This window comes from Rhinopithecus bieti, unplaced genomic scaffold, assembly GCF_001698545.2.
Source record: "Rhinopithecus bieti isolate Rb0 unplaced genomic scaffold, ASM169854v2 scaffold_62034, whole genome shotgun sequence".
Taxonomy (NCBI): domain Eukaryota; kingdom Metazoa; phylum Chordata; class Mammalia; order Primates; family Cercopithecidae; genus Rhinopithecus; species Rhinopithecus bieti.
Genome location: NW_016823752.1, coordinates 745,335 through 768,376, shown reverse-complemented (window position 1 = coordinate 768,376; position 23,042 = coordinate 745,335). Strand labels below are relative to the sequence as shown.

Sequence of the window (23,042 nt, the reverse complement as noted above, 5' to 3'; positions counted from 1 at the left end):
GGGGAGTGGTTAATCCTTCGTATTAGGTGGCATCTTTCCCTCACACCGGAGCTGCAGACCCAGTGTAGGGGTGGGACCCCCACAACACAGGTCTCATCCTGTGTGGCTGTGAAGATCTGTTTGTGAGTATGGAGGTCGCATCCTGTGTGACTGTGGAGGTCGCTGTGTGACTATGGCGATCTCGTCCCGTGTGGCTGTGGATGTCTCGTCTGTGTGACTGTGGAGGTCTTGTCTGACTGGCTGTGGACGTCTCATCTGTGTGACTATGGAGGTCGCATCCTGTGTGGCTGTGGACATCTTGTCTGTGTGGCTGTGGAGGTCTCGTCCTGTGTGACTATGGATATCTGGTCCGTGTGACTGTGGAGGTCGCTGTGTGACTATGGAGGTCTCGTCCGTGTGACTGTGGATTTCTGGTCCGTGTGACTGTGGAGGTTGCTGTGTGACTATGGAGGTCTCGTCCGTGTGACTGGATATCTGGTCCGTGTGACTGTGGAGGTCGCTGTGTGACTATGGAGGTCTCGTCCGTGTGACTGTGGAGGTCTCGTCCGTGTGGGTGTGGAGGTTGCTATGTGACTATGGAGGTCTCGTTGTGTGTGACTGTGGAGGTCTCGACCAAGTGGCTGTGGAGGTCTTGCCTATGTGGCTGTGGAGGTCTCTGTGTGACTATGGAGGTCTCGTCTGTGTGGCTATGGAGGTCACGCCCCATGTGGCTGTGGAGGTCTCTGTGTGACTATGGAGGTCATGTCCCACAGCTCCGTGGACTTCCTTGTTCTGTCTTCCACACCTGAGAGCAGGGATTTGATTGCCCTTATCCGCAGTGAGCATTTTGTTTAAGTAGCAGTGAGTTCACTCCAGGCAATGCTTTGACACTATAAATAGACATGTATTTGACATTCACACACGTGTCTGTTGAGCTAGTACAGACAATCATTTGACAAACCTGCTGGTTAGGAAGTAGCTGTGATGTGAGGAGAGACAGTGCTGGGTGAAGATATACATCAAGTTTCCTCACATGGCTGTTTATACGAGGAAAGCATCTTGATACTAGTAGGATAGAATGCAAATGATACTTCTGCACCTCCGATCATTGGATTACATTCCTTTTCTCTGGGGTGAATCTTTAAAATACGAATGAGTGCACCAACATGAAGCACACAGTACCATCTGATTAGTTGCTTTATGCATCCAGAAAGGGTATTTCTAAATCTCAGAATATGATTGAGTGTCAAAAATCCATTTTGGGGAGGGGCAACTCCTATGTTGTGCTGCTTCTGTAACAGCACAAAAAAGTCTTCCAGTATATTCCTGCCAGCAAGGAGTTGGCAGGGCGGGGAGAAACAAAGGCTGTCGCCTTTCCAGTGATGAGTGCCTGTAATATGAAGCCGGGAGTCCTGACTCAGCACCTACAGCAAACCTGAGTTACCCAGGGCTTGCTACTTATTTTGAGAGGTTCCTAAATTCTTAGTTTTAAAAACAAAGTAAATTGCAATATGACTCACATGAATAGTAAATATGCACCAAATAGGACACGTAGGAGGCAGAGTAGGTTATAAAATATTCAGTCATTTGCCACAACTAGGAAGAGATGGTTTTAAGGATATTGGTTCTTGGTTTAGGAATTAAAACATCCAGAAAATGGTCATAAGTTACTGTTTTATGAAGAATATGCACCACTAAGCTTATCTTGATTTTTGCTGAAGAAAATACATTTTCTTCATGTGTTACATAAAAAACTTACTTTGTAATATGTTTGTGGGATTCACTAATGTTTAACTACTGAAGCAAAACCTTTGTTGTAAAGTTCTCTTGGTTGTTTGAGGAGACAAAAGGGTGGCAGACCTTTGACCAAAATGTGAAGACACGGCAGTCAAAGGGATGGAATTGAAGAGTTTGAGAAAGGAGTTGAAGTAAATACAGAATGTGGGTAGGAATTCCCTATTTCTGTAGTAAGACAAAATGTAGGGGAAAGTTTGTATTTCTTTGTTATTATGCTGATAATAAGCTTGCTAGAAAACAGGATTATAATTATTGAGAAAAGATTATAATTATTCCACATCCTCTTTTGGTCTTTATAAATATGCATGTATTTTATATGGTAGTAGTTACTATATTTTGGTTGACATGTAGCAGCTCTCCTATATTTAGTATTGGAATTATTAATACTTGTAAGTATTAGTAAAATGAATAGCTCTGTAACTTTAATTTACCTTTTTTTCTAGGGGACTATTGTATCCGAATTAAATTCAGATTATTTAAAGTGTTTTATTCTGTTTTGAACCCCACATTGGTTCAAAACTTGTTAGAAAACCACATTTCTGTTTATAATATTTCATATTTGAATTGAATGAGTTTAAGTTTTGTACATAAGATTGGAAAGGAATTTTTTTTTTTTTTTTTGAGACAGAGTCTTGCTCTGTCACCCAAGATGGAGTGCAGTGTCGCAATCTTGACTCACTGCAATCTCCGCCTCCTGGGTTCAAGCGATTCTCCTGCCTCAGCCTCCTGAGTAGCTGGGATTACAGGTGTGCATCACCACACCTGGCTAATTTTTGTATTTTTAGTAGAGACAGGGTTTCACCGTGTTGGTCAGGCTGGTCTGTAACTCCTGACCTCATGAGTCACTGCGCCTGTCTAGGAAATTTTATTAGAGCTGGTAATAATATACAAGCATTGTTTCTTTGAGGTGGGTAAAAATATTGTGAGAAAAATTTTTCTGCCTCAAAAAATGGTGTCAGCTGGGTACGGTGGCTCACGCCCGTAATCCCAGCTCTGGGCGGGGACAAGAGGGGCAAATCACCTGAGGTCAGGCATTTGGGACCAGCCTGGCCAACATGGCGAAACCCCTTCTCTACTGAAAATACAAAAATTACCTGGGTGTGGTGGCGGGCATGTATAATCCCAGCTACTCGGGAGGCTGAGGCAGGAGAATCGCTTGAACCCAGGAGGTAGAGGTTGCAGTGAGCCCAGATCCTGCCATTGCACTCCAGTCTGGGCGACAGAACAAGACTCCAACTCAAAACAAAAAAGATTTCTTATTTTACTAGGGTTGTTCATAGAAAAAAAAGTTTCTTAAGAAAACTGAAGTGAATTACACATCTATCCTACAGAAAAATAAACAGGAAACAATGTAGTCTGGCCTGTGTCACCCAGAAAAGGCTCAGTTTGGACCGAATCACTGCCCTGGGGAGCGTGAGGGGAACTGGAGCCCCAGCCTGTTGTTCTCCTTCCTGATGGGAAGGTGGTCACTGAGGGAAAAGGTTTTCTTGGTTCTCTAGCCCTGATTTCACTTTGTAATCATCAAGGTGAACTTAAACATACACACACTGCATTGACCCCCACCTCAGACTGAGGAATCGGAGCACCCAGAAACAAGCCTGTGAGGATGAAACCTGTGGAGGAGTCCCCAGTGACTGGGCGCTGTAGACGCTCAGGAGTGGCGCGGGCCAGCCGCCTGGGAGCCGAGTCCAGCAGGTGCAACGTGCCCACATTAACTGTTGTTACCTACCCCCATGCCAACTGTGACTGGACTGCAGTGTTCCAATGAGAAGTGCCCTAAACTTAGCCATAATAAATAATTTATTTGTAGATTCCCAAAGTACTGGGGTAGGGTGTGGGGTGCCTTTTTGTTATGATTATAGCTATATTAACAACAGGGTTTTTTTGTGAACCAATCTGTTGTTCATACTGAAGAATTGATGTACCCCTTTTGTTCGCAGGCTGTGGAAAATCTCTGTTCTCACAAAGTCTCCCCAATGCTGTACAAGCAACTACGTCAGGCCTGTGAAGACCACGTCCAGGCACAGATCCTTCCGTTTAGAGAATATCCTTTTTTTGGTTCATAAAGTTTCTATTCATGAAGTCTTTCAAAACTGAACATTATTATGATAAAGAACTAATGAGTGTCCTTAATATTGAAGCAATAGCTTTTAAAGTTCTCTTTTATTTCATGACTCAGAATGGTAGGTTTTTAAGCGAAATTTACCTTCAATTGTTTGCTGATCTGAATTAAAGGGAAACCACGTTCACTTACTGGGTATGGTTGAGTGTTTAGGAAACGTTCTGAAAAGCGTCTTAAAATTCGAATATCCTTTATTCTAATAAACACCATCTGCACTGGGTTTCTGTGATAGGCAGCAAAGTCCCATCAACTTGGCGATGTACGGAGACACCCACTTATCAGCTCACAGCTGTGTCTGTCAGGAGGCCAGGCAGGATTCGGTGGATTCTGTGCTCAGTCTCATGGACAAAGTCAAGGTGTCAGCCAGGCTGCGGCCTCACCTGAGGTCTTTGCTAGCACAGGCAGGTAGTCGGCGGAAGGCAGTTCCTGTGGTTGTGGGACTGAGGGCCCTAGGGTCTTCTGTCCTGTGTTGCTCGGTGTCACTCTCAGCTCCACATGCACAAGTCCTTGCCTGACTCTTTTCTGCTTCTAGACCAGCAGGGGACTCTGCCTGTCTGACCTGCTGAGATGGGGCCTTATGTGATGTAACCTGTGACCCAGTCAGAGAATGGTGACCTTCGTATTCACAGGCTCCTTCACAGTGCGTGTGAGGCATCCTCCACGTGGGGACAGGCAAGAGCATCTCAGAATTCTGCTGCCACACCAGCTGTGACTCAGACCTCTACAGGGGAGTTTCTGGGCTCCTTGGCATCCTATAGAAAATTCTTTAATCTGGACTCAATCTCATTCCCCAACCTCCTCCCATTACTGTAGCTATCCATGTGTCGCATTGGGTAGAAATTAGAAAGTAGAGTTTGTAATTGCAGAAAATCTACTTGTGGCTGTGCTTTTCTCGGCCTCCGTTTCTTCATATGTAAAACTAGGTGGTTTGTGTTTGCTTACTTCTAAGTGTTCTTCTAATTCAGGGAAACTTCTGCTCCCTTGTCTCCCTGCTCTGGGGAAACTAAACCGTTCTGAGTTCATTGGAAGGACCCTCAGGGAAGCTGCAGCAATTGGTGTTGCTGAAGCGGAAGCACTGACAGGGAAGCTGAAATGCAGGGTGAGAGGTCCCTGTTTAGACAATCTCCACAGCACCCCCCACAGATGGCGAGTGAGATCAGTTCAGCTCTGTCGTGCTGGCTTCTGTAAATACGCCCTGCAGTGTTTTCCAGCAAAGCCCTTTCCTAAAGATCATCAGGTTGTTCAAGAGATGAGTGACCACACACAACCTTTTGGAACCTGGCCAAAGTACACCTTATCTCAGGAGGCGCCTGTGAGGGCGCACGGAAGCAGGCCCCGCCCCAGTGCCACCGCTCAGCAGTGCACTTCCAGGAACCCGTGTTCTGGATGTTTCCATCCAAAAAGTGGCCTGACTCCTAGGCTTAGGGGAGGTCTTTAGCAGATGCCCAAGCCTTCTTCCAAAGACTTAGGCATTTGTGAGAGTCAGTAGGCGATCATTGTTCCTACTCTAGTTGCAGTCCCAATTTACTTGAAAACTACTATTTGATTACCTGATCAAATGATTCTTCTGCCAGTTACTCCTACTCTGTGGGTTGACTAATGTGCCATCAGTTCACTCACTGCACAAGCACTTGCTTTCTACCTGCTGCACCAGCACCGCCAAATGGAAAGCGACCCCCTGCCTGATTTCTACCCTCCAAGAAGTCGCAGGCCTATGGGAGAGGCAGGGGAATTACTGTACTTCCCTGGCGTGGTGGCAAAACTATGATTACAAAAATTATCATTTGGTTCCTTAAAGGCGAAAGAAGAAAATGCTACCGTATTAAGTGCCCTTATTAGTCATGAGACATGTTGAGTTGAGAACTGTGCCAGCCAGGCCAGGAATAGTGGCATGTGAAGCAGCTGGGGCAGAGCCTCCCAGAGGAGACCCTCCTGAAGGGTGGGGAGGATCCCCCCTCCTGTGGATGTGGCACCGGAAGGTGAGGGGTGCTCTGGAAACCCCGGGCAGCGGGGCACAGCTAGAACTCCAGAGAAGCCGTGGCCGTTAGGCTGTGCTGCTAAGTTGCAGATTGAATTTGAATCTTTGTGGTTACTATCAAGGAGTTGAACTTCAGTCTGTGAGTATCCCAGAGTCCTCACAGGTTCTTTAAGCAAGAAACCAGAATTAGATTGTTCATGGAGGTCACTCTGGCAGAGTGATGAGATAAGTTTGCATATAGACCAGCACACCACAGCCTTTCATTGGGTCGGCACATATTGCCATGTGCCAGGCCCTAGGAAGATAGTCTGAGCAGAATATGGGATTCTGTCCCTTTGGTGCTTAAACCCAAATGGAGGTGGCAGAAGCATCAGGATAAGCATTTACGCAGTGCTGTGATAAGGGGTTTTTTTGTGTGTTGAGACGGAGTCTTGCTCTGTCGCCCAGGCTGGAGAGCAGTGGCATGATCTCGGCTCACTGCACTTCCGCCTCCTGGGTTCAAGCCATTCTCCTGCTTCGGCCTCCCCAGTAGCTGGGATTACAGGCGCCCACCACCACGCCCAGCTAATTTTTGTATTTTCAGTAGAGACGGGGTTTCACCACGTTGGCCACGAACTTCTGACCTCGTGATCCGCCCGCCTCAGCCTCCCAAAGTGCTGGGATTACAGGTGTGAGCTACCGCGCCCGGCCTGTGATAAGGGTTTTCAAAGGTTCAGATAAGCTCCTGGCACCTAAAGAAAGAGCAGCCAGCCCACCTGGGTAGGGGGGCATTGCAGGGGCGAAGTGATGTCTGGGCCATGTCCTAAAGGATGGATGAGGAAGTGGCAGGCACTGTGGGATGCCAAGATGGCACAGGCCGGGGAGCAGCATGGGCAGCCCTGGCGCTAAGGAAGCTTACTGGGCAGAAGAGCCAGGTATGCTGCTGGATGTGGGAGAGTTGACCACTGACAGGATCCCTAGAGGGAAAAACGAGAGGAAGGTGGATGCTGAATTGTGGAGGAACCTTTGTTGAACCAAGAAGTGGTTCACACCACAGTGGTTTGACTGGGCAGCAAAACCACGGAGTGGGATGGCAGCATCCTGCCAGCAAACCTGTTACAGTTCAGAGGAAGAGGATCTGACTGCTGCGGAGGGATCAACCAGACACAGATTGAGGCAGGGAGGGGCTGTCTTGGTCATGTTGATTTGGAAGGAGGTGAGGAGTCACTCAGGTAGAGATGCCTGTAGTGCATTTGGGGCTGGAGACACAGATCCAGTGGATCCAGATACGGATGAGATGCCCAGGAAAAATGAGCAGAGTGGCCAGATGCAGTGGCTCACGCCTCTGATCTTAGCACTGCATTTTGGGAGGCCAAGGCAGGTGGGTCAGTTGAGCCCAAGAGCTCAAGAGCAGGCTCGACAACAATTAGTCTGATGTGTGGTTCACACCTGTGGTCCCAGCTACCCTGGAGGCTGAGGTGGGAGGATTGCTTGAGCCCAGGAGGCCGAGGCTGCAGTGAGCTGAGATTGCACCACTGCGCTCCAGCCTGAGCAACAGAGCAAGACCCCCAGCTCTAAAAAGAAAAAGAGCAGAGCCGTCAGAGGAGGTGGCTGAGGGCTGGTGTCAGGGAGGTGAGAGGAGAGTCACCTTGTGGGAATTGAGGGGCGAGTTTAATATGGCAACCGGCTTAGTGACTGATAAGTAGAGTCTGAAGGGATGATGAGACCAGGAAGTGCCAGGTTCTGTAATGAAGGATTTTAAGCTACGTTCGTACATTAACCTAGTAAAGGTGGGGTGAGTGTTTCTGTCCAACTCAGCACTGTGCACTGGGGACCAGGGACGGGCATGAATGGCATGGGTCCTGCTCTCGAAGAGCTTGTTTCTGCTGGAAGAGAGTTCTGACCCAGCCCCGTCTCATATGGCGAAATGTTAATCTGATGGCAGATGCTCAGATACTGTGTGGCAGGGAGTATTCCAAGGTCTGCATATTCAGATTTCCTTTGCCTCTCAGATATTCCAGTACTTCAAGTAACTCTACTTTCTAAGATTTAAGTAACGTGTTGTTGTGAGACGGGAGTTTTGCTCTTAGTTGCCCAGGCTGGAGTGCAATGACGCAATCTTGGCTCACCGCAACCTCTACTTCCTGGGTTCAAGCGATTCTCCTGCCTCAGCCTCCCGAGTAGCTGGGATTACAGGAATGTGCCACCACGCCCGGCTAATTTTGTATTTTCAGTAGAAATGGAGTTTCTCCATGTTGATCAGGCTGGTCTCGAACTCCCAATCTTGAGTTATCTGCCGGCCTCAGCCTCGGCCTCCCAAAGTGTTGGGATTACAGGCGTGAGCCACCACGCCCGGCCAGATTTAAGTAATGTTATGTGCCAATTATATTTTGATTGTTTGCTGATATTAGATAATAGATGAAACCCATCAGATGCACAGGTAGAAAGAGGGCTTTTGTGGAATTGAGTCATTCACTACCATCTTCTTCGTTTACCATGTCCATTTTCTTGTCTCACGTGTTTGATAAATTCTGCACTTAGCTGTCGCTTTCAAAATAGATACCTGCCCTTGGTGACGTCCCTTCCGCAAAATAAAGGCCTTTTGTACCCACGGATTCATACACACTCTCAGCCAGAGGCAGCTGCTGCAGAACCCATACCACATGCTTCTGCAGGACCACGTGCCACCCAGCCAGGCTGCATGGGCACCAGGAGCTCTTCAAAAATGTCGGGCCAACTGTCCTCAGAATCTAATCGGTAGATAACAGTAGATGAAACTCACATTTTCCTTCCCCTGGTTCAACTTGACATCATTGCCGCTCTGGTCAAGCCGCAGAACGCCAGGCAGCGGTGACCCTGTGGGAGCAGTGTGGTCAGCAGAAGGGAGGGGCACGGGAGTGAGCAGGGAGCCTTGGCTGTTGGGGAAGTTTGCAAAGCTCCGGTTGCCTCTGAGCATGCCTTTATGATCCACACTGGCGACAGCATGCTTTGTCTTTCCTTAGAAAGACTTTGTGCCTGGTCTCACTTGACCAGATACTGTGTACGGAGCACTTGCTGGCAGTAGGCCAAGCTCTGCACATTCATGAATTGCTTTGTCTCGCAGCACTCTGAGCTGTAGGTACCTTTATTGGCCATATTTTCTAGATGAAGGGACGAAAGCCCAAGAGAACCCTGTTAGTGCTCAGCCAGATCAAAGGAGGCAAAATAGCACGCCTGCCTTCATGAGCTGTGTAGATGAATGAGGGCTGGCCTAGGGCTGTCCTCTGGTGGTCTGTTTGTGGGTAGAGGCAGCAGGTGGGCCTTGTTCCTGGAACTGCAGAAGCAGACAACCAAGCATAGAAAATGCATGTATCCCTCTTCTGCCCCAACAGAAGCATCGTCTTTTGCTTTCTTTTTCTTTTTCATTACAGGTATGATAGGTAGGTTTTTCCTATGGTATAAGCATTTCTGCTGTTGGATGTTGTTTGCTCTTTGAAGACCTGCCTAACTCATCTCAGTAGGCTGTATAAATCCTTTAACGAAGACTGGCCCTTTTCTCTAATGAGAAAAAATATGGTTGCTGAAGAACCTATCTCGAGAATACACTATTGATAGACTCTCACTGTATCTATATGTCTCACGTCCTAGAATCACTTGCACAGCATTGTGACTATTTGTTATATCCTAGAATCTGGAATTGATTTTGATGTTTAGAAGGCCAGAGCTTACTTAGTAAATGCCACACTGTGATTTTAGCTTCTGTACTTTTTTCTGTGGGAAATAACAAAAAAATTTTGATCGAGGATCTATATTGATTTTACAGAGCTATTCTAGAGAAAGTATTTCTCATTTAATGAACACTTTACGTTGGACTTTCCATCTTAACAAGACACTGCCCCACGTGGAACTCTATCTTCACGACACCTGAGCTGCCCAGTGGTGTCAGATTGACTGGCGTCAGTTTAACCCCATTAAGTTTAAAGGATCTGTGCACCCTCATCCAGAAACAAAGCTACGCCTTCGGCTGGCGAGACCTGCCTGCCAGCAGAGACTTGCGGGGAGGTCCAGGCCACAGCCCTCATTCATCTGGAGTCAGAGCTGCAGGATGGCTGTTGGGGTTCCTTGAAGCCTGTCCAAATGTACTTGGGACAGATTTTTTGTTTGTTTTTTCCAGGCTGTTTCTGCAGATTCCTAATATAATGAGCCATTACAATTTTGAACAATTTTAAAAGAGTACTTCCAGAGGAACCTGTTAACCATTCAACCATTCGGTCTTTGCTGTAACTGTCTATTTTTAATTTTCTGGCAGTGCTCTCTGAGAATTCAGCAAAGCCTCAAGAGAAAATAGAGTAAGCTGTCTTAGGCCCCTGGAGCTGTGGTCACAGCACTTCCTGGTGTGACAAGGATTCAGACCCCCCGGGAGCCCCTTGGCTGTCCTCAGCACCGTCTGTTCCTCCTCAGGCTCTGCCTGGCACCCTACCCTCCCTGGCACTCTTTCCTTGTCAGGCCACTCTTTGCCACCCTGAGACTCCAGCTCCTGTCTGATTTGTGCACCCTACTTGCCTGATGTGTTTTTCCTCCTCTCTGTGTGTGAGGATGTTGTCACCGCCTCACGTCGGCTCTGAGTGTGTAGTGTCTCGCTGCATGGCAGAAACAGACCTAGAGAAGTCCTTTGGCTTGGCCGGTATCGTGTTGCTGACAGGTGGTGGATCAAGAGTTAAATGTAGGAAGTCCATGTTCTATCCACTTTGACAAGCCATTTTGTTAATCTGTACAAGGGAACAATGCCTGCACCACGAGGTTTAGGAGATTTTCAGTGAGAGTGGACATGAAGAGTGTTTCGTAAACAATAAAGCAGTTTGTAGTCATTTCTGATTCTCAGCTTTGCATGAACCTGAGGGATGCCAGGCCACTTGCTCTAGGAGCCCATATTCTACTACTTTTTGGGCATTTTCCTAAAAATGTACATTCTAAGAGTCAAGGTAGGCCCGGCGTGGTGGCTCACGCCTGTAATCCCAGCACTTTGGGAGGCCAAGGTGGGCGGATCATGAGGTCAGGAGATTGAGACCATCCTGGCTAACACAGTGAAACCCCGACTCTACTAAAAAGTAGAAAAAATTAGCCAGCTGTGGTGGCAGGCACCTGTAGTCGCAGCTACTTGGGAGGCTGAGGCAGGAGAATGGCATGAACCTGGGAAGCGGAACTTGCAGTGAGCCAAGATCATGCCACTGCACTCCAGCCTGGGTGACAGAGCGAGACTCCATCTCAAAAAAAAAAAAAAAGAGTCAGGGTAACAGTGTTCCTAATTTGATGCATGGATGAGAGTTCGTGTCAGTTTTCATCGAGGCCAAAAGTTAAACCTGAGCCGTTTTCCTGTCCGGCCGCACTTTGCGACAGGCTGGGCACACTGACTCACACCTGTAATCCTGGCACTTTGGGAGACTGAGACAGGAGGATTACTTAAGACCACGCTTTCAAGACTAGCCTAGGAATATAGTGAGGTGCCGTCTCTTTTAATTTTTAAAAAATAGTCCTTGTGGGCCGGGCACAGTGGCTCAAGCCTGTAATCCCAGCACTTTGGGAGGCCAAGACAGGCGGATCACAAGGTCAGGAGATGAGACCATCCTGGCTAACACAGAGAAACCCCGTCTCTGCTAAAAAATACAAAAAAAACTAGCCGGGCGAGGTGGCGGGCGCCTGTGGTCCCAGCTACTCGGGAGGCTGAGGCAGGAGAATGGCGTAAACCCGGGAAGCGGAGCTTGCAATGAGCTGAGATCCGGCCACTGCACTCCAGCCTGGGAGACAGAGCGAGACTCCGTCTCAAAAAAAAAAAAAAAAAATAGTCCTTGTGGCTGACTCTGACCATGCCAGTCCCCATCTCCAGGAGCCCCCCGTGGGAATATATTCAGTGGCTGCCTTTTGTGAAGTGGGGCCTTTTGTCCGGCCACCTAGCCCCAGGGCACTTGTGGCCTGGGCGTGTTTCTGCCAGCAGGGACTTGAAAGTGTCTGGCAGTGAAGGAAGCAGAGAATGAAGGGAGGCTGGAAAGGGAGCGGGGAACAGCCAGAGGCAAGTGGGGCCATGGGAAGAGAAGGCGGTGCTGGCAGGCTGAGTGCACATCGGTGATGAGATACGGAGATCCATGATTGAACTTCTGGTGTGTCTTAGCCCACTGGGGCCGCTGTGACGAAACACTGTCGACTGGCTCATCAGCAGCAGCAGTCTGTTGCTCACAGCTCTGGAGGCTGGAGGCCCAGGGTCGAGGCACTGGCGGATTCCATGTCTGGTGGGGCCCTGCTTCCTGGTTGACAGCCAGCACCTTCCCACTGCACCCTTGTGTGGTGGAAGAGGCAGGGGAGCTCTCTGGGGTCTCCTTCGTAACCCCATTCTTGAGGTTTGTCCACTCTGGTGACCTTATCACCTCCCAGAGGCCCTGCCTCCTAACACCATTACCGTGGAGTTGGAGTTTCGGCCTGTGAATTTTGGGGGACATGAACATTCAAGACTAATATTCTTTCAGTATTCCGATTACTAAATGATGTGTAGTATTCAGCGGAGAAAGCAGCTGAAATTAAGGGGGCTCATGCCTGTAATCCCAGCACTGTGGGAGGCTGAGGCCAGTGGATCACAAGGTCAGGAGTTCAGGATCAGCCTGACCAACATGGTGAAACCCTGTCTCTACTAAAAATACAAAAAATTAGCTGGGCTTGGTGGCGCACGCCTATAATCCCAGCTACTCGGGAGGCTGAGGCAGGAGAATTGTTTGAACCTGGGAGGCAGAGGCTGCACTGCAGTGAGCTGAGATCGCGCCAGTGCACTCCAGCCTGGGCGACAGAGCGAGACTCCATCTCAAAAAAAGAAAAAAAAATTGTAATCATTAAATTGGCCAGCGTTTTTAAAGTTTTCCTTAGCAGGTCTGTACAGACTCACTAGATAGTGTTTTATTTTTAAAGAAGATTAACACATGCTGGCAGGACCACTGCAGACAAATGGTAAGCAATGTGCTTTCAAACAGGACCTCGTCCGCCTTCCCTCACCCACATGATTGAGAGCTGCCGAGGATTCTGTCTGTGTTCAGTGCTGTAGGTGAACAGCACAATGAGAAAAGCAGGGAAGGTGAACTCCTCAGCTCTTGTGGGAGGGCACTGCTGACCATCTTGGCCTTCAGGTCCACAGTCAGAGTCTGCAGTGGTGACAGGATTCTTAAATGCCTGAGTGGGTCTCTAAATGTCTCTTTAAACACAACTTACTCTGGAAAATCAAGCCTGAATCCCAGGTCTTTACTGTAACTGCACAACCAACGTCTTAGGCTTTGTAGATGTCTTGGCTTTGACTTGACTTCATGTGTACATTTTTGGTGTGACCTGGCTGTTAATTACTTAAGTGAGAGAAAAGACCGTATTAATAGCTTTCCTAAATAGGTTGAAATCTTTCGTTTTCTAAATGAGACAAGTAGGAGACGATGGGTGTGTTTCTTTTCTGGGCCAGGTGCCTGGCAGCTGCTAGAGCCCGCTGAGTGTCTTTGGGAAGGTTTTAGTGAGATGTGTCCACACGTCTCCCCAGCCAGGTGGTAGGCTCGGTGGTAGGAGCACAGGACAGGACCAGTGCATCATCCTGCATCCCCTCACTCTGCTCGTAACGCAGAGTCAGAGACACACGTCCAAGAGCCTCATCATGTAACAGGAACTCAGGTTTTAAAAGCTTAGTGCATCTCCCTAATCAAGTAAGATGTATCACGTCAGTCAAAAAATGACCAAATTTAAAAGCTATCCTTTAGGCTTTGCCTGAACACAGGATCTCTTTAAAAAAAAAAAAAGATACCGTTTTAGGCTAAGTGCGTTAAAATTCCTACAATCAGATTTATGATATTAAAGAGATGGAAGTCACATACCAAGGGAACACAATTAACTTTAGAAAAAAAATCAAACATGAGGACTGTGGTGGACAGCATCTTTCCATCAGGAAACAGTTGTTGGATTTGAGACAGCTAACATGGAGTCCAGAAGGCCTGATCTTGAATATTCTGCTAGTAGAATTCATGAGTAAATGGTTCTTCTTTCTGCTGGTCAGATCATGATTAGAAGCATCTTCCTGTTCTTGGACCGCACCTATGTGCTGCAGAACTCCACGCTGCCCTCCATCTGGTGAGTGTCCTCACAGGGCAGAGCTGCGTCTTCGCTGCGGCTGATGCCTTCCGTCCCATTTGTGTCTTCGGCAGGCTAAGATGGTAAAGTGTGTGTGATTACTTGTGCCTTCCTTTCTTCAGCCAAAATCATTAATGTGAACATAGGAGTCCAGGTGGGTCTTAGCCTTGAAACACCAGGTGCCTGGCCAGCAGCGAGGAGTGGAGCAGGAAGCTGGGGCAGGCGGCTGACGTTGGTCGTGAGGGTGGAGGCAGAGGGCCTTGGTTTCTCTCTGACAACTGGAGTTTGAGCCTGGAACAGCTCTTTCCAGCACTGCAGTCGAAACTCTGAGAGGCTGCCTGCTGCCCTGGGCTCTCAGCCCTGAGGCTGCGTGGCCCCGTGGAGTGGCTTGTTCAGCCTCCTGGCCTCCTGAGCACATTGACAGCACTCGTCATCCGTCATCTTTCGGGGACCGTATACACTAGGGGTTGTGGGTCCCTCCTCAGCAGCATTCACGGCCACTGACCCCTGCGTGTCGTCTGCTGACCCCCGTGTGTCCTGTGACCACTCCATGTGCTGAGTCCTGCCGCCTCCTGGAAGCCAACCTTGGACAAAAGCTGTGTCCGTCTCACCGTCTGATTTGTCTTGTTCTCTGTTAATGGCGTGTTTCATTCTTCTCACGTTCAAACATAAAAGTCATGTTGTGCCTTCTCATGACCTTTAAACCCAAGTTCTTTAAAATGTGCCTGCTTTTCCTACCCCCACCCACTGGGCACACTGACCCAGGGCAGTGTGATTTCTGCCTTCCACATGTAGACGTTGCTCTTGTCTGAGATGTCAGTGACCTGCAAGTTACCAAATCCAGCAAGCATTTTTTGTCCTTATTTTATACAATATCTGTGCAATTTTGGACACCCTGTCCTTGTTGAAGCTCCCTTAATGCCATTTGCCCCTTTAACTTCCTGGTGGAACCCCCACACATCTCCTAGCAGACATCCATGTAGTCTACGAGAAGGCAGACGCTGACAGAAAGGACAGCCTGTGTTCCGGGAAACAATGGAGATAATAAAAGTGATCATAGTAGCTTATTTAGCGTTTACTCTGTGCAAGGGACTGTTTCCTACTAATGTATTTAATCCCTAGAACAGCTCTATGGCGTGGCCTTTGTAACTCCTATTTTATACAAAATAAGGCACATAAGTTGAAATAACTTGCCCTACCTGGGTTGCCCGGCCCATAGTCTAAATGCTTTTCAAAAATTATTATTATTATTTTTAGAGACAGGGTCTCACTCTGTTACCCAGGCTGGAGTGCAGTGGTGCAGTCATAACTCACAGCAGCCTCAAACTCCTGGGCTCAAGTGATCCTCCTGCCTTGGCCTCCCCTGTAGCTGGGACTATAGGCACGCACCACCACATCCAACTAACTTCTAAAAATTTTTTTGTAGAGCCAGGATCTCGCTATGTTGCCCAGGCTGGTCTCAAACCCCTGGTCTCAAGCAATCCTCCCACCTCAGCCTCCCAAAGTACTGGAATTACTTGTGTGAACCACCATGCCCAACACTAAACTCTTAATTTGTAAACATAGTTTATACCATGACTGTCATACAAACTACAAACATTGTTTATAGAATAGAATCAATGATACCACCTCCAGTCTACCACAAGAGGCTAAAAACCCGAATGTGAGCATCAGTACAACAAGAATCCTGGTTGAGGTGTGTGTGGGCAATGCGTGGTGAGGACATACTTTGTCCATCTCTGGGATGGGGAGGAGGGCTGAGGGTCATCCTTGGCCTGTGCTTTGAGAATGAGCAAGGGTGGTCAGGCAGCTAAGAAAGAAAGAGTAGAAGGAAGGAAGCAGTAAGTTCAAAGCCGAGTATCTCCTGCCAGTGATGGCTAGGACAGCAGCATGACCAGAAGAAGCCCATGTGGGGACTGGGCGGGTGGGGAGGGGTGGAGCTGATGAGGGCCCGGAAGGGTTTTCAGCTGAGGTGGTTGTTTTGCAGAGAAGATCCCTGTGGCAGGGTAGAGAGTCACAGAAGTGGAGACCTAAGCCTTTCTAAGCACTGGCTACCTGCCTGGCACTGCCCCAAGGGCTTCACAGGCAGGAGCTAATAGCATTTGATCCCCATTTTACAATTAAGGCAGGAAAGGCACAGAGACATTAAGCTCTTTGCCCAGGGTCACACAGCTAGCAAGTAGTAGGGCCAAGATTCAAACCCCGGCAGCTGCCTTGAGCCCACAAGTCTGGCCATTGCACCTTCCTGCCCCAGCTGTGGTGAAGTGCACAGAAGACCTGGTGTGCAGCAGGCCTGGGAGCCACAGGATGCCTGTGGCGGTGTAGTGGGCAGTCGGGGAGGTGCGTGTCTCCACCACTGAGGTGATTCCTAGGGCCCTCTGCACACCTCTGTGGCACCCACCACTGCGGCTGCTGCCACCACTGCCACCATAATTAATATTACTGCCACCACCAACACCCACCTACCACTGTTTCTACTGCCACCACTATCCGCCCACCATTACTGCTGCTGTCACCGCCACCACCGCTATTACTACTGCCACCACCACCTGCCCACCACTGTATTACTGCTGCTGCCACCACCAGCACCACTCCTGCCCTGAGGTGCCAATTCAGGATTTCTGGCTGGAGCCCAACATCTATGTATTTGGCCCCTCCTTAATGGAGTATTTGGCCACTGGGGGCAGCAGGAGTGTTGAAGCAAAGCACAGAACCCCCAACATGGGTTTTGTGGACAGTCACTGGCAGCTGAAACATCTTCATAACATTCCTCAGGCCATGAGCTGAGGACTGCGATGAACTCTGAAAGCCGTGTCACCTTCTCTTCTTGGGAAAACAGCAAACATTTGGTAGGAGAGCTCCCAGGGCTTGGAGAATGGAAGCTGCTGGGAACGTGCTCCGCAGAGGACATTGGGAAGAGAGTGTACCCTGAGGGCTGTGGCAGATGGTGGCGGGCAGGGCAGGTGAGGCAGGCAGGGTCGTGGTGCCCGACTGAGCATCTCCGGTCACTCACCAGGAAGGTGGCAAGAACCCCGGGCTTCCGCCAGCAGATTGCGTGATACTAATTTTGTTGTCAGTGGCATGCTTGGCCTAGCAGTATCTCCAGGGACACGGAGCAGACAAGGCATGCTAGACTGGCCGAAAAACAGAAGTTTTTAAAAAGAAATTCTTGGCACCTAGATGTAGAGAATTAGCAACTTCACGTTTTTTGGATGATACTGGGTAGCATAGCTGGAGATAACACCCATAACTTCTAAAAAGCGAAACTAAAATGTATTGTTTCTTACTGTCTGTACAGGGATATGGGATTAGAACTGTTTAGAACCCATATTATTAGTGATAAAATGGTTCAAAGTAAAACCATTGATGGAATCCTGCTGCTGATTGAGCGCGAGAGGAGCGGCGAGGCCGTGGACCGGAGCCTGCTGCGGAGCCTGCTGGGCATGCTGTCCGATCTACAGGTGAGTGCTGCCTGTGCAGAAGGTACCCGGGTACCTGCCCAGCTACTTGCACCAGAATAAATGGTTGTACCAAAGATGTTAAACAATGAAATCATAAAAGCGTTTGTTGAAGATAGAAGAGTCTTTAAAAATCCCTAGGAGGGGAATGGCTCTCAAGCTAACACCACACCAGGTGCCACAAAAGGGAAGATGGATCAATATCACTACCTAAAATGCACCTTTTTCATGGAAAATATACCACAAACAGAGACAAAACCAGATGACACGCTCTGGGAAAATGTTAGCAACACATACAAAAGACAAAGGGCAAAGTTCTTTAGTGCAATATGACCCCAAGGCACCGTAGGAAAAGAACAGAAGAGGGTCTGCCTGGCTGTTTTGGGAAGGACAGTACAGCTGGCCGGCTGGGTGGCCGCAGGCAGCTCCAAGTTCAGGTCCTGGCAGCCTGCCCTGTCAGAAACTGGGATTTGTTGGCCCTTGAAAAAGTAGTTTCCTTTACTGAAATTGGTCAATAACTCTGCTCATTTCTTAGGTATATAAAGACTCATTTGAACTGAAATTTTTGGAAGAGACTAACTGCTTATATGCTGCCGAAGGCCAAAGGTTAATGCAGGAAAGAGAGGTGAGATGATGGGATGTTCCCGAATCCCCTGGCTTCGTTTCTGCAGATGAGCATCTGGGAGGACTTTCCTCGTGTTTGCCTGTTCACACACACGCAAATGTTTCATTGAAAATCTTCTGAAAGCCACAGTCTTGCCAGAATCCCCAGTAATGAGCTTCATTCTTAGTATACTAAGAATTTAGTTTATGTTAACTTAGAAACTATTGCACTCCCCCTACAAGTAAAAATCTGTCAGATCGTTTCTGAAATAAGTAAAATAACTCAAATTTAAGCAAAATGATAAAACATACACCTTAAAATGAAAATAAATACAAATGACAAAATTTTTTATTTGTGTGAAGCTCTGCAAAAAATTTTCCCAAGGCCGGGCGCGGTGGCTCAAGCCTGTAATCCCAGCACTTTGGGAGGCCGAGACGGGCGGATCACGAGGTCAGGAGATCGAGACCATACTGGCTAACACGGTGAAACCCCGTCTCTACTAAAATACAAAACTAGCCGGGCGAGGTGGCGGGCGCCTGTAGTCCCAGCTACTCAGGAGGCTGAGGCAGGAGAATGGCGTAAACCCGGGAGGCGGAGCTTGCTGTGAGCTGAGATCTGGCCACTGCACTCCAGTCCGGGCGACAGAGCGAGACTCCGCCTCAAAAAAAAAAAAAAAAATTTCCCAAAAAAGCCATGTGAAAAAACATATAGTAGTAATAGGAACCCAAAAAACTTAACCACTTTTCCAGATACCAGAGCAAAATCATAAAGGAACCTGCCCCATAGACTGTCACCCAAATGTCACGTGCTACTGCCGAGAATTGGCCCTGGCTTTTGGCTCCTTCATTCTGGCTTTGGAGAGGAAGTTTCATGTCAGATACTGAGCCCGGCTGCAGCTACCCCGGCAGAGCCTCAGGCCTCTTCTGCACTGTCTTGGGAAACATGGGTGTACTTTGAGGTCTCCTGCCACCATGTTGTTTGGTGTCCCCAGATGAACAGCTAGCTTGTTGACTTGCTTTTGCTGACCCATCTGTGCGGGGCAGGGTTGCCATTTAGCACCTCACCCTCCTACCAAGTGCTGCTCAGCTCCCTGTGGGCCCTGGGATTGGGAGGAGGGTGTGCACAGACCCCAAAACTTAGTGGTGAGCAGGGACGAAAGAGAAGTGCAGCCTGGGCCCTGTTCTAGGATGGATGTTAATCTCGGGATCCTTTCTCCATGTCCCCCCAACACACTTCCATCCTACCTCTCCCTCCCTGTTAATCTGTGTTAATATTTGGCTTGAATACATATTCTGCTTTTTTAAAAAATTACATATAAGGAAAATAAAATTTCAATCTCTTGGATAATGTCACAGTCTTTTTGTTACTGATACGTTTGTTTTGTTTGGAAGGTTCCAGAATATCTTAACCATGTAAGTAAACGTTTAGAGGAAGAAGGAGACAGAGTGATCACTTACTTGGACCACGGCACACAGTAAGTACCGATCGCCCACCGAGCATTCATGTCTTCACCGCGGCTGGAGGGTTCTCCTGGCTGGTTGTGAAATAAAGGGTGTCTTTGTCAGTTCATTCAGTACTAAGAGTATTTTTGCACCTCGCATCTTTTACTTTCTTATTTGTCCTTATTTGGCATTTACAAATTACAGTTTTTACCTAGTGCCTTGTCATGAGTTATTGTCTAAAGGGAGTAAATCTTGCTGAGATACTTGGCATCTTTGAGTTTTGAGATGGGCTGTTTATGTTAATGGAGTATCACTGAATATTAGGCTATTTTGATTGTGCACTCTGTTATACATTTTATATCGCTTTAATTTTACTTATGGTGCTGTCACACGATTTTCTCTTTTCTTCTCATGTTTTTTCCTGCAAACCTGAGGTTGATGAGTAGCTAGGGAGACAAAAAGGTTGAGATGATGTGAGTGTGCGTGTCAGACACAGAATGTCCGTGTGATGGGAGGCAAGAACAGGGGCGGAAGGGACAGCAAGGGAGAGAAATGAAAATGATACGGTGTGCAGCCGGGCGCGGTGGCCCACGCCTGTAATCCCAGCGCTTTGGGAGGCTGAGGTGGGCGGATCACGAGGTCAGGAGATCGAGATCATCCTGGCTAACCCGGTGAAACCCCGTCTCTAGTAAAAATACAAAAAATTAGCCGGGCATGGTGGCAGAGGCCTGTCGTCCCAGCTACTCGGGAGGCTGAGGCAGGAGAATGGCGTGAATCTGGGAGGCGGAGCTTGCAGTGAGCCGAGATCGCGCCACTGCACCCCAGCCTGGGCGACAGAGCGAGACTCCATCTCAAAAAAAAGAAAAAATGACACAGTGTGCAGAACTGGGCCCCAGTAGGGAATGATAAAATGTACAGATGTGCAGAACAGGGCTTGGTAGGACTCAGCAGAGGAAACAGGAAGGGAGATGAAAATGATACAGTGCAGAACTGGACTCAGCAAGGTAAGGAAAGGGGCAGGCCGGATGAAGGAAGGGGACAGGATTTTGACAGAATCCAGCACGAAACAGAGAGCGCGCAGGAGAGGAGATGTGGTCATTCAGACGTGTGGAGTTGGAGGAGGCTGTGGGAAATCCAAAATATCGAGCCAGACAGGGCGGCTCAGGGGCCATGTTGTGCTTCCATCCAACGGGCAGCAGAAAAGCAGCCCCCAGGAGACCAGGAAGCAGCAGGCAGGGAAGTCCAGGGAGATAGTGGAGAGAGCGGTAGCCACAGCGAAGCCCCACAGCCGGGGTGTGCAGGTCACACACAACCTCCCTGAGCCCTTTCTGCTCGTGTGGGAAGCAGGAGGCGGAATGTTGGCTCCGCCCTTCTCCATAAGATGGTTGGTTAAAACGTTCTTTATAAACTAGAAATGAAAGCTTGGGAAGATGGCTAAAATTAGCAGTCCTTGGAATAAAGCAGAGGCATCCCTGCTTCCCTGGGCCTGCCCGTGGGCCTGTGTGTGCTGTTCAGGAGGGGGTTTTTCGAAAGTGCTTCCTTCAGAGTTATTAGCAACAGGAGTCATCCATTTGCATGAGGAAATGCTTTTAACCTTCCGTTTCTGATTGCCTCTAGACTGCATCTGTCGTAGACAAACGCCCCCATCTTTTACAGAGAACCAGTGTCTTCTTTTAACTTTATTTCTAACGCTTTTTCTCTTTGCCTTATGTAGGAAACCACTGATTGCTTGTGTGGAGAAACAGCTGTTAGGAGAACATTTAACAGCAATTCTGCAGAAAGGTAGATTTCCTAGCTCTTGTGCAAATTAAACTGAACAATTATCCTTAATTCATTAGGAAAGTAAAGGGAGCATTACAAATAGCAATGTTAGGATGTTTGTTATTTTCATAAGACCGTCATTAAACTTCTTTTCTAATGAACGTGTTAGCCATCCACAGGAGAAAAAAAATCAGAGAAAGAATGGAAGGCACCTAGGGGAACTACATTCACTGCTAAAACCCCAGTGGTGGGAAGGCCCGGGGGCCTTCTGTACCACACACATGCTGAAACCTGGGTGCAGCGAGCCTGATGCAGCTCCCTGAGCAGACTCATTGCCTGTGTCCGGCCATTCTTCATGCACACTCAGATGTAGGGGACTCAGGGAGCTGTTCAGGCTGTTAGATTTTTGTGAGGCTTCCCTCACCTGTGGACTTGGTGCATCTTAGTGTCAGATGAACTATCGCCTAGGTGGTCTGCTTAAGCAGAGAACACTTTTCTCCTGATTTTCTGGAGAAGAGCATGTGTTCTGGTGCTGACTGGACGGCCTTAACGTCCACTTCTCCCCAAGCGCTGCCCACAGCAGGAAGATGGCTTCTAGCAGCCTGCACCTTTAAAATGGATGCTGATGTCTTCACCTCGATCTTTGTTTTATTACTTTTATTTCTAGGCTTCAAAGTGTGCTAAATTCTATGGAAATTAAAATGAGCAGTCTAACCTTTATAACACTTTAGTACTTATTGTGACATTTCAGTGTTACCATTTGAAACAATGTTACCTTCTAAAAGTCTTTTAAATGTATTTGGAAAATACAAGATTTTTTTCAAGCCATTGGAAACCTTAAAGTTTAATTTTTAGAAGGCCCTAAATGGTATTCAAATATATATTCTGCTTTGGGTTCTACATTGTCAGATAATGGCATTATGGCTAATGAGATACTTAAAACAAGTGCAGCCAGAACAAAAGCGAAAGGGAGGAGAATTAACATGATTGAGCATCTCCTGTTACAAACAGCTACACTTGACGTAAATATCTTTTAAAACGATTCTGTGAAATCATTATCCCCTTTCTATAACTAAGAAAACCAGGGCTTAAAACAGGCAGATACTGGTGCCTGAAATCACATTGCTTGTAAGTTGAGAGTCGTGGGTCCAATCTGATGATGGTTTTTCTGCTTATTCCATATTGAAACCTACACAGCTGGTGTAGTTTCACCTATCCACCTAAAAACAAATGCATTCGGAATTTGTGTCAGGTGTTTTTTTGAAAGGAGTCACTTTATGAGAAAAAAGGCCAGGCATGGTGGCCCATACCTATGACATCAGCACTTTGGGAGGCCAAAGTATCACTTTGGCCCAGGAATTCAAGACCAGCCTGGGCAACAAAGAAAAACCCTGTCTCCACCAAAAAAATAAAATTAAAAAAATTTTTAAAGCCACAGGTGGTGCATGCCTAGGGTACCAACTACTCAGCAGGCTGAGGTGGGAGGATCACTTTGGCCTAGGAGGTTGAGGCTACAAAACTACAAAAGCCTGGGCGACAGAGCGAGAGACCCTGTCTCAAAAAAAAAAAAGCTTGGGTGAGAGTGCGAAAGTCGCTGTCTCAAAAAAGAAAAAAGCGTGAGTGACAGAGCGAGAGAGCCTGTCTCAAAAAAAAAAAAACAAGAAAAGGCCGAGTGCGGTGGCTCACACCTGTAATCCCAGCACTTTGGGAGGCCGAGACGGGCGGATCACGAGGTCAGGAGATTGAGACCACAGTGAAACCCCGTCTCTACTAAAATACAAAATTAGCCGGGCGCGGTAGT

At 47.9% G+C, this 23,042-nt stretch overlaps 1 protein-coding gene across 1 annotated transcript in view; it reads left to right on the top strand.

Annotated features, from left to right (window-relative positions):
- The window catches only part of CUL4A (cullin 4A), a 57,094-nt gene that overhangs the window by 5,510 nt on the left and 28,542 nt on the right, over positions 1–23,042 (top strand). The window contains exons 3-9 of the mRNA XM_017861767.1: positions 3,717–3,820; positions 12,755–12,824; positions 13,903–13,976; positions 17,275–17,437; positions 17,970–18,059; positions 19,430–19,512; positions 21,195–21,262. Coding sequence (XP_017717256.1) covers positions 3,753–3,820; positions 12,755–12,824; positions 13,903–13,976; positions 17,275–17,437; positions 17,970–18,059; positions 19,430–19,512; positions 21,195–21,262 — 616 coding nt within the window. The 5' untranslated portion in view covers positions 3,717–3,752. The remainder of the gene's footprint in view (positions 1–3,716; positions 3,821–12,754; positions 12,825–13,902; positions 13,977–17,274; positions 17,438–17,969; positions 18,060–19,429; positions 19,513–21,194; positions 21,263–23,042) is intronic.